Source organism: Nicotiana attenuata, unplaced genomic scaffold, assembly GCF_001879085.1.
Source record: "Nicotiana attenuata strain UT unplaced genomic scaffold, NIATTr2, whole genome shotgun sequence".
In the NCBI taxonomy this organism is placed as follows: Eukaryota; Viridiplantae; Streptophyta; class Magnoliopsida; order Solanales; family Solanaceae; genus Nicotiana; species Nicotiana attenuata.
In genome coordinates, this window is record NW_017670582.1 from 342,491 (window position 1) to 357,475 (window position 14,985).

General features: G+C 39.6%; 1 protein-coding gene across 2 annotated transcripts in view; it reads left to right on the forward strand.

The window, feature by feature from the left end:
* LOC109241216 (tRNA uridine 5-carboxymethylaminomethyl modification enzyme MnmG) overlaps window positions 1–11,926 on the forward strand; it is a 20,987-nt gene extending 9,061 nt beyond the window's left edge. For both annotated transcript variants that reach the window (XM_019407934.1, XM_019407935.1), the window contains exons 10-13: window positions 9,757–9,923; window positions 10,093–10,310; window positions 10,458–10,550; window positions 11,335–11,926. In XM_019407934.1, coding sequence (XP_019263479.1) covers window positions 9,757–9,923; window positions 10,093–10,310; window positions 10,458–10,550; window positions 11,335–11,472 — 616 coding nt within the window. In that variant the 3' untranslated portion in view covers window positions 11,473–11,926. The remainder of the gene's footprint in view (window positions 1–9,756; window positions 9,924–10,092; window positions 10,311–10,457; window positions 10,551–11,334) is intronic.
* The last annotated feature ends 3,059 nt before the right edge of the window (window positions 11,927–14,985 follow it).

Here is a 14,985-nt window from a genome sequence, read left to right on the forward strand (position 1 = left end):
TGTTAGTTTGATAGTTAAATAGTAGTAAATAACCCTAATCCCATATGTATTAGGAGTAGGACATGTATTATATATATATATAGGGCTCATTGTATCATTGTCAATAATTAATCAATAATATTTTCTCCCGTGCATTCTCACATGGTATCAGAGCATTGGTGAGATAATTATGGTTGTGCGTCATTCCAACGACATCCGGGAAGAAATCAGTCGTCACCGTGCAATTTTTCGGCGAACTAAGTGACTGTTTACATCAAAGTCATTATTTATCAGTGTTGTGAACAAACCAACACCACCACAAGGTCCGCTGTAGCCCCGCGACCAAATCCTAACAAAACCCGCCGGAAAACTCATCGCCACGCGCCCTCACGCGCCGGGCAGAGTAAACATTTTCCGGCGAGATCTGTGCACGCGCCGAGCGCGTGAGACCCCTTCCAGCCATTTTCCGACGAACTTCCTTCAGGAAAGGTCACTCGCACCTCAATTCCGAGTCGACCAGTGCTATCCTTGACAGATTCCGACGACTTTTTTATTTTCCGGCGAGCTACAGTGTTTCCGGTGAACAGTAACAGTGAAACAATGACTTCCAAACAATTTTCTGACCTTTTTCGGCGTAAACATTATAATGTCATTCTTATTAGAAGCCCTAGACTCACAATTTGTTGGATCGAATGCATTAAATCCAATCCAGATGGTTTCTTTACCGGATTATATTGAGTTCCTTCAGTACAAAGCACGTAAACAGACATTTTCAGGATTAACCTCCGTTGTTCCAACAAATAGTAGCATGACTGGTGTCTCCCAATCTTCACCTTCTGAGTCTTGGGTCATTGATTCAGGTGCATCTGATCATATTTCTGGTAACAAATCTCTTTTCACTAGTATCTCATATTCTCAATCTCTTCCAACAGTCACAATGGCCAATGGGTCTCAAGCCATGGCAACTGCAATAGGTCAAGCAAGTCCACTTCCTTCCTTACCTTTAGACTCAGTTCTTTATGTTCCTGGTAGTCCTTTTAATCTCATAGTTGTTAGTCGCTTAGCCAAATCACTTAAATCTGCTGTTTTATTTCTTGATCACCTTGTTTTTATACAGGAATGCAGTACAGGGCGGATCATTGGTACCGGACGTGAATCAGATGGACTTTATTACCTTATCCTTGCAAAATCACATGGACTCGCATCTTGTCTTCCTCCAATAACTTCTCCCGTTACTGATTCACCAGATTTATTACATAAACGGTTAGGACATCCCAGTTTGTCAAAACTTCAGAAAATGGTACCTGGCTTATCTCACTTGTCCACTCTAGAGTGTGAGTCGTGTCAGCTCGGTAAGCATACCCGCTCCCATTTCCCGCGGCGTCTTGACAATCGAGCAGAGTCACCTTTTACTTTAGTCCATTCAGATGTTTGGGATCCTAGTCGGGTTAGCTCTACCTTAGGATTCCGCTACTTTGTCAGTTTCATTGATGATTATTCCAGGTGCACTTGGATATTTTTGATGAAAAATCGATCTGAGTTGTTTTCTATTTTCCAGACCTTCCATGCTGAAATTCAAAATCAATTTGGGGTTTCTATCCGCACATTTCGTAGTGATAATGCCCTAGAGTATTTGTCTTCCCCATTTCAGCAGTTTATGAACTCCCATGGGATTATTCATCAAACATCTTGTCCGTACACATCCCAACAAAATGGGGTAGCTGAAAGAAAGAATAGACATCTTATTGAAATTGCTCGTACCCTACTCATACAATCTCATGTTCCGCTGTATTTTTGGGGGATGCAGTTCTTACATCTTGTTATCTTATTAATCGTATGCCATCTTCAGCTATCCAAAATCAAGTTCCATTCTCTGTCCTGTTTCCCCACTTACCTTTGTTCTTTCTTCCACCCCATGTCTTTGGGAGTACGTGTTTTGTTCATGACCTTACTCCAGGAAAAGATAAGTTAGCTCCTTGTGCTCTTAAGTGCATATTTCTGGGTTACTCGAGAACGCAAAAGGGATATCGATGTTATTCTCCTGATCTTCAGCGATTTCTTATGTCTGATGATGTTACCTTCTTTGAAACCCAATCATACTTCACGGGTCCAGTTAATCACTTAGATATTTCTGAGGTGCTACTTGTTTCTTCTTTTGGATATTCAGTCCCTATCTCCCATTCATCTTCCTCCATAGCTCCACTTCCTACAGTTCCAGTTACAGCTCCACCACCTATAGCTCCAGTGTCATCACCGAGTCCAGTGCCACCACCTAGTCTAGTTCCACCAACTATAGATCCAGTGCCACCAACTAGTCCAGTTCCACCAACTATAGCTCCAGTGCCACCACCTAGTCGAGTTCAACCTTCTACAGCTCCACCACTCCTGACTTATCATCGTCGTCCGCCCCAGCATCAAGCCCAGCTGATTCACGTCCTGCACCTGACCCTGCTAATACTGCGGACTTGTCTCCTCTTAATCAACCGATTGCACTACGAAAAGGTATACGGTCCACACTTAATCCTAATCCTCATTATATCGGTTTAAGTTACCATCGTCTCTCATCATCCCATTATGCATTTGTGTCATCTTTGTCCTCTATTTTCATTCCTAAGTCTACAGGTGAAGCACTGTGTCATCCCGGATGGCGACAGGCTATGATTGACGAGATGTCTGCTTTACATACGAGTGGTACTTGGGAGCTTGTTCCTATTCCTTCAGGTAAATCGACTGTTGGTTGTCGTTGGGTGTATGCAGTCAAAGTTGGTCCAGATGGCCAGGTTGATCGACTTTAGGCTCGTCTTGTTGCCTAAGGATATACTCAGATATTTGGACTCGATTACAGTGATACTTTCTCTCCCGTGGCTAAAATTGCATCAGTTCGCCTTTTTCTATCCATGGCTGTTGTTCGCCATTGGCCTCTCTATCAGTTGGACATTAAGAATGCTTTTCTTCACGGTGACCTTGAGGATGAGGTTTATATGGAGCAACCACCTGGTTTTGTTGCTCAGGGGGAGTCTAGTGGCCTTGTATGTCGGTTGCGCCGGTCCCTCTATGGTCTAAAGCAGTCTCCTCGAGCCTGGTTTGGTAAGTTCAGCACAGTTATTCAGGAGTTTGGCATGACTCGTAGTGAAGCTGATCACTCTGTATTTTATCGACATTCTGTTTCAAATCTCTGTATTTATCTGGTCGTTTATGTTGACGATATTGTTATTACCGGCAATGATCAGGATGGTATTAGTAAGTTGAAGCAACATCTCTTTCAGCACTTTCAGACTAAGGATCTGGGCAGATTAAAGTATTTTCTGGGTATTGAGGTCGCTCAGTCTAGCTCAGGTATTGTGATCTCACAATGGAAGTATGCCTTAGATATTCTTGAGGAGACAGGTTGTAGACCTGTTGACACTCTGATGGATCCGAATTCTAAACTTCTGCCAGGACAGGGGGAGCCTCTTAGCGATCCTGCAAGATATAGGCGGTTGGTTGGTAAATTAAATTACCTCACAGTGACTAGACCTGACATTTCCTTTCCTGTGAGTGTTGTGAGTCAGTTTATGGATTCTCCCTGTGATAGTCATTGGGATGCAGTTGTCCGCATTCTTCGGTATATAAAATCTGCTCCAGGCAAAGGCTTATTGTTTGAAGATCGAGGCCATGAGCAGATCGTTGGATACTCAGATGCTGATTGGGCAGGATCACCTTCTGATAGACGTTCTACGTCTGGATATTGTGTCTTAGTAGGAGGAAATTTGGTGTCTTGGAAGAGCAAGAAACAGAATGTGGTTGCTCGGTCTAGTGCAGAAGCAGAATATCGAGCAATGGCTATGGCCACATGTGAGATAATTTGGATCAAACAGTTGCTCAAGGAGTTGAAATTTGGTGAGATTAGTCAGATGGGACTTGTGTGTGATAATCAAGCTGCTCTTCATATTGCGTCAAATCCAGTGTTCCATGAGAGAACTAAACACATCGAGATTGACTGTCACTTTGTTAGAGAAAAGATACTCTCTGGAGATATTGCTACAAAATTTGTGAAGTCGAATGATCAGCTTGCTGATATTTTCACCAAGTCCCTCACTGGTCCTCGTATTAGTTATATATCTAACAAGCTCGGTACATATGATTTATATGCACCAGCTTGAGGGGGAGTGTTAGTTTCATTGTATAAATAGTAGTAAATAACCCTAATCCCATATGTATTAGGAGTAGGACATGTATTGTATATATAGGGNCTTTTCACTTAGGGGGTCGTTTGGTAGGATGCATTAGACATGCATTAGCTTTGTGTATTAATAATACATTGTTTGGTAGACATTTTGAACCTATGCATTAGTTATGCAAGCATTAGTTATACATCCTATTTGGTATTAGCTTATGCATAACTAATGCATAGAAAACAATGGTATTAGCAATGCAATGGGTTTTAATGCATGCATTAGCTTAGTGAAAGACAAAATTGTCCTTCAAAATTTATGCTTGATTAAAATATGCTAGTTAGTATATTAATGCAAGTTCAAAATAATTCAAATAGTGAGAAATAAAATTATATCCCTAGTAAATAAATAAATACTTAGCATATTTCCTTTTCTATAAATAAATATTTAATTTTATTTTACAATATAGGTAGACAAATAAAATAATTTTTTTAAAATTTTTTCATATAAAAATACTTCTCAACATATGTTTCTTTTAAAAAGTTAGAGTGTGGACTAGTTTTGAGGGCATTTTTGTAAACAAACAATTCTTTTAGAAATTGTGCAATACTTTAATACATCAAACCAAACAATGAATAAGAAATATGTCAGCATAGCTAATGCAAGCATAACTAATACCAGCATTACTAATACACCATATTCAGCATTATTCTTATGCACCCTACCAAACGACCCCTTAGTGTGTGGACAATATAATGTAGGGGCCTATAACATTGGGAAACCAAGAATAGAGATGAGTCCGGCTGTAATACCATGTTAAGAAAATGGATCCTGAGCCTAACTCAACCCAAAAAGGTAGCTTGTGAGGTGAGGGATCGCCAAAGACCATATAAATAGAAAACAATTGATTCCCTCAGCCAAGTTGGGACACTTAACACACCCCCGCATGCGCAGGACTTGACATCTGGTGTGTAGACAATATAACATGGGAACCTAACATTGGGGAACTGGAAAAAGAATTCTGGTACCATGTTGAGTTTGTTGAGTCTCTCACATCGGCTAAGGGATGGGGGACTTGGTCTCCTTATATGGCTTGAGCAATCCTCACCTCATGAGCTAGCTTTTAGGGTTGAGTTAGGCCCAATGTCCATATCTTAACATGGTATCAGAGCTTCAGTGAGAAAATTATGGTTGTGCGTCATTCCAGGAACTTCCGGGAAGAAAGACCTCGTCGCCGTGCAATTTTCCGGCGACTTAAGAGGCTGTGCGTAACAAAATCACTTTCTGTTGGTGTTGTGCAAAAACCAACACCACCATAGGGTTCCCAAGGCTCCGGCGACCAAACCCCAGTAAACCCCACCGGAAAATTCCTCTTCACGCGCCCTCACGCGCCAGAAACTTCCCGGCAGATCCGACCCACGCGCCCCACGCGCCGGCACGTGAGCACTGTTCCGGTCAGATTTTGAAAAAGTTTCTTCAGGACAGCTTCATCTCCTTGCAATTCCGAGTCCATTGGTACTATTTCCGACAGATCCCGACAACTTTGGAATTTTCCGGCGAGCTACAGTGATTTTCCGGCGTGAACAGTGATCCCCGGCAATTTTCTGCTTTTTTCCGGCACAATATTATAATGGAATTCGTGCCTGAAGCCTTTACCTCACAATCCGTTGGATTAAATGCAATAAATCCAATCCAGATGGTTTCTTTACCGGATTATATTGAGTTCCTTCAGTACAAAGCACGTAAACAGACATCTTCAGAATTAACCTCCGTTGTTCCAACAAATAGTAGCATGACTGGTGTCTCCCAATCTTCACCTTCTGAGTCTTGGGTCATTGATTCAGGTGCATCTGATCATATTTCTGGTAACAAATCTCTTTTCACTAGTATCTCTTATTCTCAATCTCTTCCAACAGTCACAATGGCCAATGGGTCTCAAGCCATGGCAACTGCAATAGGTCAAGCAAGTCCACTTCCTTCCTTACCTTTAGACTCAGTTCTTTATGTTCCTGGTAGTCCTTTTAATCTCATAGTTGTTAGTCGCTTAGCCAAATCACTTAAATCTGCTGTTTTATTTCTTGATCACCTTGTTTTTATACAGGAATGCAGTACAGGGCGGATCATTGGTATCGGGCGTGAATCAGATGGACTTTATTACCTTATCCTTGCAAAATCACATGGACTCGCATCTTGTCTTCCTCCAATAACTTCTCCCGTTACTGATTCACCAGATTTATTACATAAACGGTTAGGACATCCCAGTTTGTCAAAACTTCAGAAAATGGTACCTGGCTTATCTCACTTGTCCACTCTAAAGTGTGAGTCGTGTCAGCTCGGCAAGCATACCCGCTCCCATTTCCCGCGGCGTCTTGACAATCGAGCAGAGTCACCTTTTATTTTAGTCCATTCAGATGTTTGGGGTCCTAGTCGGGTTAGCTCTACCTTAGGATTCCGCTACTTTGTCAGTTTCATTGATGATTATTCCAGGTGCACTTGGATATTTTTGATGAAAAATCGATCTGAGTTGTTTTCTATTTTCCAGACCTTCCATGCTGAAATTCAAAATCAATTTGGGGTTTCTATCCGCACATTTCGTAGTGATAATGCCCTAGAGTATTTGTCTTCCCCATTTCAGCAGTTTATGAACTCCCATGGGATTATTCATCAAACATCTTGTCCGTACACATCCCAACAAAATGGGGTAGCTGAAAGAAAGAATAGACATCTTATTGAAATTGCTCGTACCCTACTCATACAATCTCATGTTCCGCTGTATTTTTGGGGGATGCAGTTCTTACATCTTGTTATCTTATTAATCGTATGCCATCTTCAGCTATCCAAAATCAAGTTCCATTCTCTGTCCTGTTTCCCCACTTACCTTTGTTCTCTCTTCCACCCCGTGTCTTTGGGAGTACGTGCTTTGTTCATGACCTTACTCCAGGAAAAGATAAGTTAGCTCCTCGTGCTCTTAAGTGCATATTTCTGGGTTACTCGCGAACGCAAAAGGGATATCGATGTTATTCTCCTGATCTTCAGCGATTTCTTATGTCTGCTGGTGTTACCTTCTTTGAAACCCAATCATACTTCACAGGTCCAGTTAATCACTTAGATATTTCTGAGGTGCTACCCGTTCCTTCTTTTAGAGATTCAGTCCCTATCTCCCATTCATCTTCCTCCATAACTCCACCGCCTACAGTTCCAGTTGCAGCTCCACCACCTATAGCTCCAGTATCACCACCGAGTCCAGTTCCACCAACTATAGCTCCAGTGCCACCACCTAGTCGAGTTCAACCTTCTACAGCTCCACCACTCCTGACTTATCATCGTCGTCCGCCCCCAGCATCAAGCCCAACTGATTCACGTCCTGCACCTGACCCTGCTAATACTGCGGACTTGTCTCCTCTTAATCAACCGATTGCACTACGAAAAGGTATACGGTCCACACTTAATCCTAATCCTCATTATGTCGGTTTAAGTTACCATCATCTCTCATCATCCTATTGTCCATTTGTGTCATCTTTGTCCTCTATTTCCATCCCTAAGACTACAAGTGAAGCACTGTCGCATCCCGGATGGCGACATGTTATGATTGACGAGATGTCTACTTTACATACGAGTGGTACTTGGGAGCTTGTTCCTCTTCCTTCTGGTAAATCGGCTGTTGGTTGTCGTTGGGTGTATGCAGTCAAAGTTGGTCCAGATGGCCAGGTTGATCGACTTAAGGCTCGTCTTGTTGCCAAAGGATATACTCAGATATTTGGACTCGATTACAGTGATACTTTCTCTCCCGTGGCTAAAATTGCATCAGTCCGCCTTTTTCTATCCATGGCTGCTGTTCGCCATTGGCCTCTCTATCAGTTGGACATTAAGAATGCTTTTCTTCACGGTGACCTTGAGGATGAGGTTTATATGGAGCAACCACCTAGTTTTGTTGCTCAGGGGGAGTCTAGTGGCCTTGTATGTCGGTTGCGCCGGTCCCTCTATGGTCTAAAGCAGTCTCCTCGAGCCTGGTTTGGTAAGTTCAGCACAGTTATTCAGGAGTTTGGCATGACTCGTAGTGAAGCTGATCACTCTGTATTTTATCGACATTCTGTTTCAAATCTCTGTATTTATCTGGTCGTTTATGTTGACGATATTGTTATTACCGGCAATGATCAGGATGGTATTAGTAAGTTGAAGCAACATCACTTTCAGCACTTTCAGACTAAGGATCTGGGCAGATTAAAGTATTTTCTGGGTATTGAGGTCGCTCAGTCTAGCTCAGGTATTGTGATCTCACAATGGAAGTATGCCTTAGATATTCTTGAGGAGACAGGTTGTAGACCTGTTGACACTCTGATGGATCCGAATTCTAAACTTCTGCCAGGACAGGGGGAGCCTCTTAGCGATCCTGCAAGATATAGGCGGTTGGTTGGTAAATTAAATTACCTCACAGTGACTAGACCTGACATTTCCTTTCCTGTGAGTGTTGTGAGTCAGTTTATGGATTCTCCCTGTGATAGTCATTGGGATGCAGTTGTCCGCATTCTTCGGTATATAAAATCAGCTCCAGGCAAAGGCTTATTGTTTGAAGATCGAGGCCATGAGCAGATCGTTGGATACTCAGATGCTGATTGGGCAGGATCACCTTCTGATAGACGTTCTACGTCTGGATATTGTGTCTTAGTAGGAGGAAATTTGGTGTCTTGGAAGAGCAAGAAACAGAATGTGGTTGCTCGGTCTAGTGCAGAAGCAGAATATCGAGCAATGGCTATGGCCACATGTGAGATAATTTGGATCAAACAGTTGCTCAAGGAGTTGAAATTTGGTGAGATTAGTCAGATGGGACTTGTGTGTGATAATCAAGCTGCTCTTCATATTGCGTCAAATCCAGTGTTCCATGAGAGAACTAAACACATCGAGATTGACTGTCACTTTGTTAGAGAAAAGATACTCTCTGGAGATATTGCTACAAAATTTGTGAAGTCGAATGATCAGCTTGCTGATATTTTCACCAAGTCCCTCACTAGTCCTCGTATTAGTTATATATCTAACAAGCTCGGTACATATGATTTATATGCACCAGCTTGAGGGGGAGTGTTAGTTTCATTGTATAAATAGTAGTAAATAACCCTAATCCCATATGTATTAGGAGTAGGACATGTATTGTATATATAGGGCTCATTGTATCATTCTCATAATTAATCAATAATAATATTTTCTCCCGTGCATTCTCACAGAATTGTTAGGCCATTTCATCTAAAAGTACTTTAAGCTGTTAGAGAATCTTCAACAGAAAGTAACAAAGCCGTATTAGTCTTGATGATGCCTTCAACAGATCAAAATTTGGTGAACGACTGAGTTTGTTTGAAGGATGCCCCCCCCCCCCCCCCGGGGGGGAGGGGGAACAGGAACGAAGATGAAAACCTATGATCAAGGCGCATGATGACCTATTATTAGCGTTACTGAGAAATCTTGACTAATTGTCAATGATAGTTCTATCTATCTTTCTGTGTAAATCTATTTGCTTATAACTAAGTGCATAACCTGTTATTAACCTTACTGAGAAATCTAGTGTAATTGAAGATGATAGTTCTTATCTGCCCGGATAATTCTACTTGCTTATAGTCTAATGTACCTTCAGCCGCTCAGAACATCGTCTGCTTCTTCGGTCTGATAATGCGGATAGCCGACTCACTCCCCTTGGTCGTGAAATCGGTTTAATAGACGATAGAAGGTGGACAATGTACCAGGACAAGCAAGCTCATATTTCAGAGGAGAAAAAACGGTTGAAAACGGTTAGAACTTCAGGTCAGTATTGTTTCTTTTCCTTGTCCCTATGCTCGTTGGGGGACATAATATTGTGATAACCTAATTGTTTGTGCTTATACATAAATCATAATTCTAGAGGTAAATATCTGAAGTCTTTTGCTCATTTGAATTTCCTGTCAAACCAAATGCCTGTTTCATTTGCTTCCAGGTGGAGAGTTGGCTGCTGAAATTACTCTACTCTCTGGTCAGCCAGTCAGGGATTCATCAACATTAGAGAGCCTGCTTAAGAAACCGCATATACAATATGAAGTTTTTGATAAGCATGGGTTTGGAAATCCCACCCTGTCCAGGATGGAGAAACAGTGTGTAGAGATTGATATTAAATACGAAGGCTTCATTGTGCGCCAGCAGAGCCAACTCCAACAGGTAAACAATGATGCACTTTGGCTCTATTTGTTGTATCTGCAGGCACTCGATGGTCTGTTGAACCTCCATTGCTCCGCTTTCAAAAGTCTCTATATCTCTAATGGATCGGTATCTCATATTTTTGCGGTGTTGATTTTCTGCTTGTAGATGGTTCATCAACAGCACAAACCAATTCCCGAGGACATAGATTATTATGCGATGATGACTTTGTCACTCGAAGCACGTGAAAAACTCTCAAAGGTATTTTCTGCCTCATTTGCATAGCACTGTAGTCTTCTTGTGTGTGCAAATTTTTAGTTATTTACCTGATACTTTTTACAAGCTCACTGGTTTAGATCTTTCTGCAAAGATGACATATTGTGCCTAAATACTCTCTATTAAAATTTCTATTTTTAGATGTTCTGGAATGTTTGATACCATCCACCAATAATATAATTGGATACAACTTCCACAGTTCAATGACTCCTTCAATTGGTGAAAAAAAGTGAACATACGCAATAGAGATTCTTTACCCCCAAAGATTGGTGAATTGTCATGATAGCTTGAAGCGGGTTCAAAACATCACTGTATGGAGCTTTTACTGTCTGTTAGGTACATATATGTATTTCCACAACGTGAGGTTGAAAGAAAAAATGAGTGGATGATTAGGAAGACCAAGATACACAAAGGATTAGTAATTGTGAAACTCATTTAACAAATCAAACTTAACCTCTGATATTTTCTCCCTCAAGTTAACTTGTCACTTGTTTTTCTAACATTTCTATCATTTATTATTGATAAAAGTCAAACTACTAATGTATGCACCTATTCCAGGTGCATAATTGAGGCAAGTGGTATTAAGTACTTGGTATAAATTTAATTGTATGTTGGCAAAGATGATGTCATGATCCTCCTTTCTTTCTTCTCTTGGTTCATTGGCATCCCTGTACTTTGTCTTGACAAAGAGAGAGATCTTGGTTGTAGGATTGGGTCTTTCGAGAGTTGCCTGACATTTACCATGATCCTATCTTCTTTATGCATACAGGTTAGGCCGCAAACAATTGGGCAAGCAAGTAGAGTTGGTGGAGTTAATCCTGCGGACATTACAGCACTCCTCATTATTCTTGAATCTAACAGAAGGAAAGCCCAAGACCTGAGTAAACAACAAGCAGTACTTTCGTGAAGGATACCGATGAACAACTTCCTTAAAAGTTCTCTTCAAAAGACAATCCTCTCTTAAAACCAGCACCCATCCTTCTCTGCGTCATCTTTAGATCAATGAAATTCATGTCCTTATTTAACCTGCTGGATATCCTCTAACGAGGGACCAATTGACATAGCGGATGCATGAGTCTTCCTTTTTTCATCTGAGTTTTTGTAGAGTGAAAACAAAACCAAAGGTATATCTACATGAGTTATAAGATCAAAATCATGGGGACAGTTAAATCAAGCTTGCCCTACCCCCCCCCCCCCCCAACCACCCGAATGAACGAGGACAAAAAAGGGAAAGAAGTTAATTATTGCATGTATAGTAGAGGAGTCAGATCCTCTGTAATTAGGCAGATGTTGGTTAGTTATGTACTTTCAGTTTTGTCTTATTAATTTTTAATTAAAATTCTAGCAAGCCGTTTGTGTGTGACGTTTTTTTTTTCTTTTTCATTTCTTCTTCTCTTTTCGCCTAGATTTTACCTTTTATGTATGTCTCGTTTCTGCAGATTTAACGCACGTCATTTGTTACCCTGTTGTTTGACAACTTTTACTTGAAGTTGGATTGTTAAAGCTTAATGTTAAAAAAGGGCCAGATATCCCTTGTACTATTAAAAATTGTTCGCATGTGTCCTCCGTTATACTATCGGAATTTACCCCTCCCCTTAGCAAAGTAATCAAAAATACACTTATTTTTAATGGTGCTCCATCATGGCAATCCAGATCATACATGGTCTTACATCTGGGTGAGGTGAATGCCACGTGGTATGCCACCTCACCATCTTCTTCCCCTTCCATTTTTCTTCTTTTCATTAAGTACACATTACTTCCATATTTTCTTGGTTTTGACATGATTAATGGATTCTAAAGTATTTGAATCAACGAATTGAGTTTTGTGGTTTACTTTTGGAGGAAAAGGAGTAAAGAAAGAAGAGCAACAGAGATATGTTTCTCTACGTATATTTGAGGATCTATTAATTTTCAATATTTTGGAATGTGCATTTGCTCGAGTATCATCATTTTGATATTTATCATCGAAATGAGTCTAAGAGCCCGTTTGGACATAAGAATTCTTCACTTTGAAATTTTCACTTTTTTTCGAAATTAGTGTTTGGCCATAAAATTTTCAATTTTCACTTGAAGATGAATTTTGGAATTTTTTGAAAATTTGAATAACTCCAAAAACTGTTTTACAAAATTTTCACTCAGAGTACACACAAAAATTCAAAACAACTCAAAATTATGTGCATGTCCAAACACAACTCTAATTTTCAAATACCATTTTCACTTGAAATTTTTTTTCACTTTTTGTTGGAATTTTACAATTCTATGTCCAAACGCCCACTAAGTTTTGATCTTCACGGAAGGGGAGTGAGTTGGGAATGGGTGTCGGATAATGGGTTGAATTGAGGGGCGGGTTTTTAAATTGGGGATGAGTTTTTTGTTCAGAATGTGCCATGTGTCTCAACCATTAAAATTGGGCCAAATTTAGAACTTTGATGGCAGGCGCAAATCTGAACGGAAAGTATAACGGAGGACCGGATTGAACAAAAAACAAAATAGAGGGGTATATCATGCCCTTTTCCGTTAAAATAATATAATTTTAATATTTTATTTAGACTTAATGATATTTTCATTGCTTAAGAATTGTATTTATATTTAAGATCACTAATAAAAAAAACTATATATTGAACTCAGTGCTAAATCAAACACCCACATAAACTAAAACAGTAGGATATATTAGGCATCAAATATACCTACTTTCTTTGCACTTAAGTGTCGTCTAGTTGGGGTTTGAGGAGATTTAGAGCCCGTTTGGACATAAGAAAAATTTTCTTTTTTTCAACAAGAGCAAAAAAATTCAAAGCATTTTTTGGTTGTGAAAATTTTACGCTAGCGTTTGGTCATAGATTCCTTTGTTTTGAAAAATTTGATTTGGGTGAAGTTTGGTTTGAAGATGAAAATGTGTTTGGACATACGTTTTCAAAACATATTTTCCAACTTTATTTTGGAAAAACATGTATATAATTCCCAAGTTTTGAGATTTTGGCCCAAAATCAGCTCAATAGCTGATTTTGGGATTTGAAATTTGGGATTTGGCCAAAATATGGGCAAAATTTATGGCCAAACATGAGTTTTAAAAATAAATCCCAAATTTATTTTGGCAAAACTCATGGCCAAACGGGGCCTACATTTTTTCAAATCCAATTTGAAAACGTATTTTCAAATTTGAAAAACTGTTGAGAACCAGTTTTTCAATTGAAAAATTGGAAAGTTGATATTTTCAAGTTTTACAAATTTACCCTATATTTTTTAAATTTATAAAAAGGGCCCAAATCAGTTACTAAACTTAGGGAACACCTACAACTACCCACCATCTGATTTAGTGGCCTTGGACTATATATTTTGATATTCATTGTTGATATCTACAATTTATACTTTTGCCTGAAGTTTCCACTACAACTTCTATTAGAGATTGTTTGTTTTAATATTTTTTACAATTGTGGGGGCACAAATCATGTTTCGTGGTTTTGAAAAAAGCACATCCAAATATGTTACAAAAATTATAACCAAACACAAATTCATCTTCAAATCAAATTTTAGTGAAATTCCAAATTTGAAAAAAAATCTTGAAATTTATGTCCAAACGCCTATTTAATCTTTGTGTATAATTCAACATTAATTTGTTCAGTGTTTGGTTATTACTTTTGGATTCCTCCTAAATAATACATCTCCACAATTATGTGGGAGCTTATGCATTATTTTATAGCGGGACAGAATATGGAATAAAATTGCATATACTAGTTATACATGAATTAAAAATACTAAATGTCACTCCCCGAACTTAGGCATGGACGTAACACGACACCCGATGCCTGACTACATCTGACCGAGCAAACCAACTGGCTGACTGAATCAACATGTGATATCATAACATATCAAATGCGGAAGATAAACCAACACATGTTGTTATACTGAAAGTCTGAATGATACAAATCAAGTCCAGAAACACTAATATAAATCTGAAACATATTTATTGCCAGTATTGCTGAACATGAAAAGCATGCGACTCTGTCTAACTGTTACTCTAGTCTATGAAGCCTCTAATGAATTACTGAAAACACCGACTGTTTGCAAATACTGAAAGACTGTAAAGTAATGATAATGCCCCAGAAGAACTAGGGCTCGCCAAATAGGTGGTACGAGAATCCTAGAACTCTGAATCGTCAACCAATAAATCATTACCTGCATCGTGAGATGAAGGCTTGGGGCGAAAGGGACGTTGGTACATTTGAATTGCACTGGTATGTAAAGCAACTGAAAGAAAGAACTGTAAATATTGAAACCGAACTGAACAAGGAAGTAAAGATATTAATACTCCCTCTTGTGAATGTGTAACTACTTGTTTATCTGAATAAATAAACTATTGCCTCATGCCCAATATATATGTGCACACGTTATGTCCTCGGGCCCAAGTATACGTAAGCAT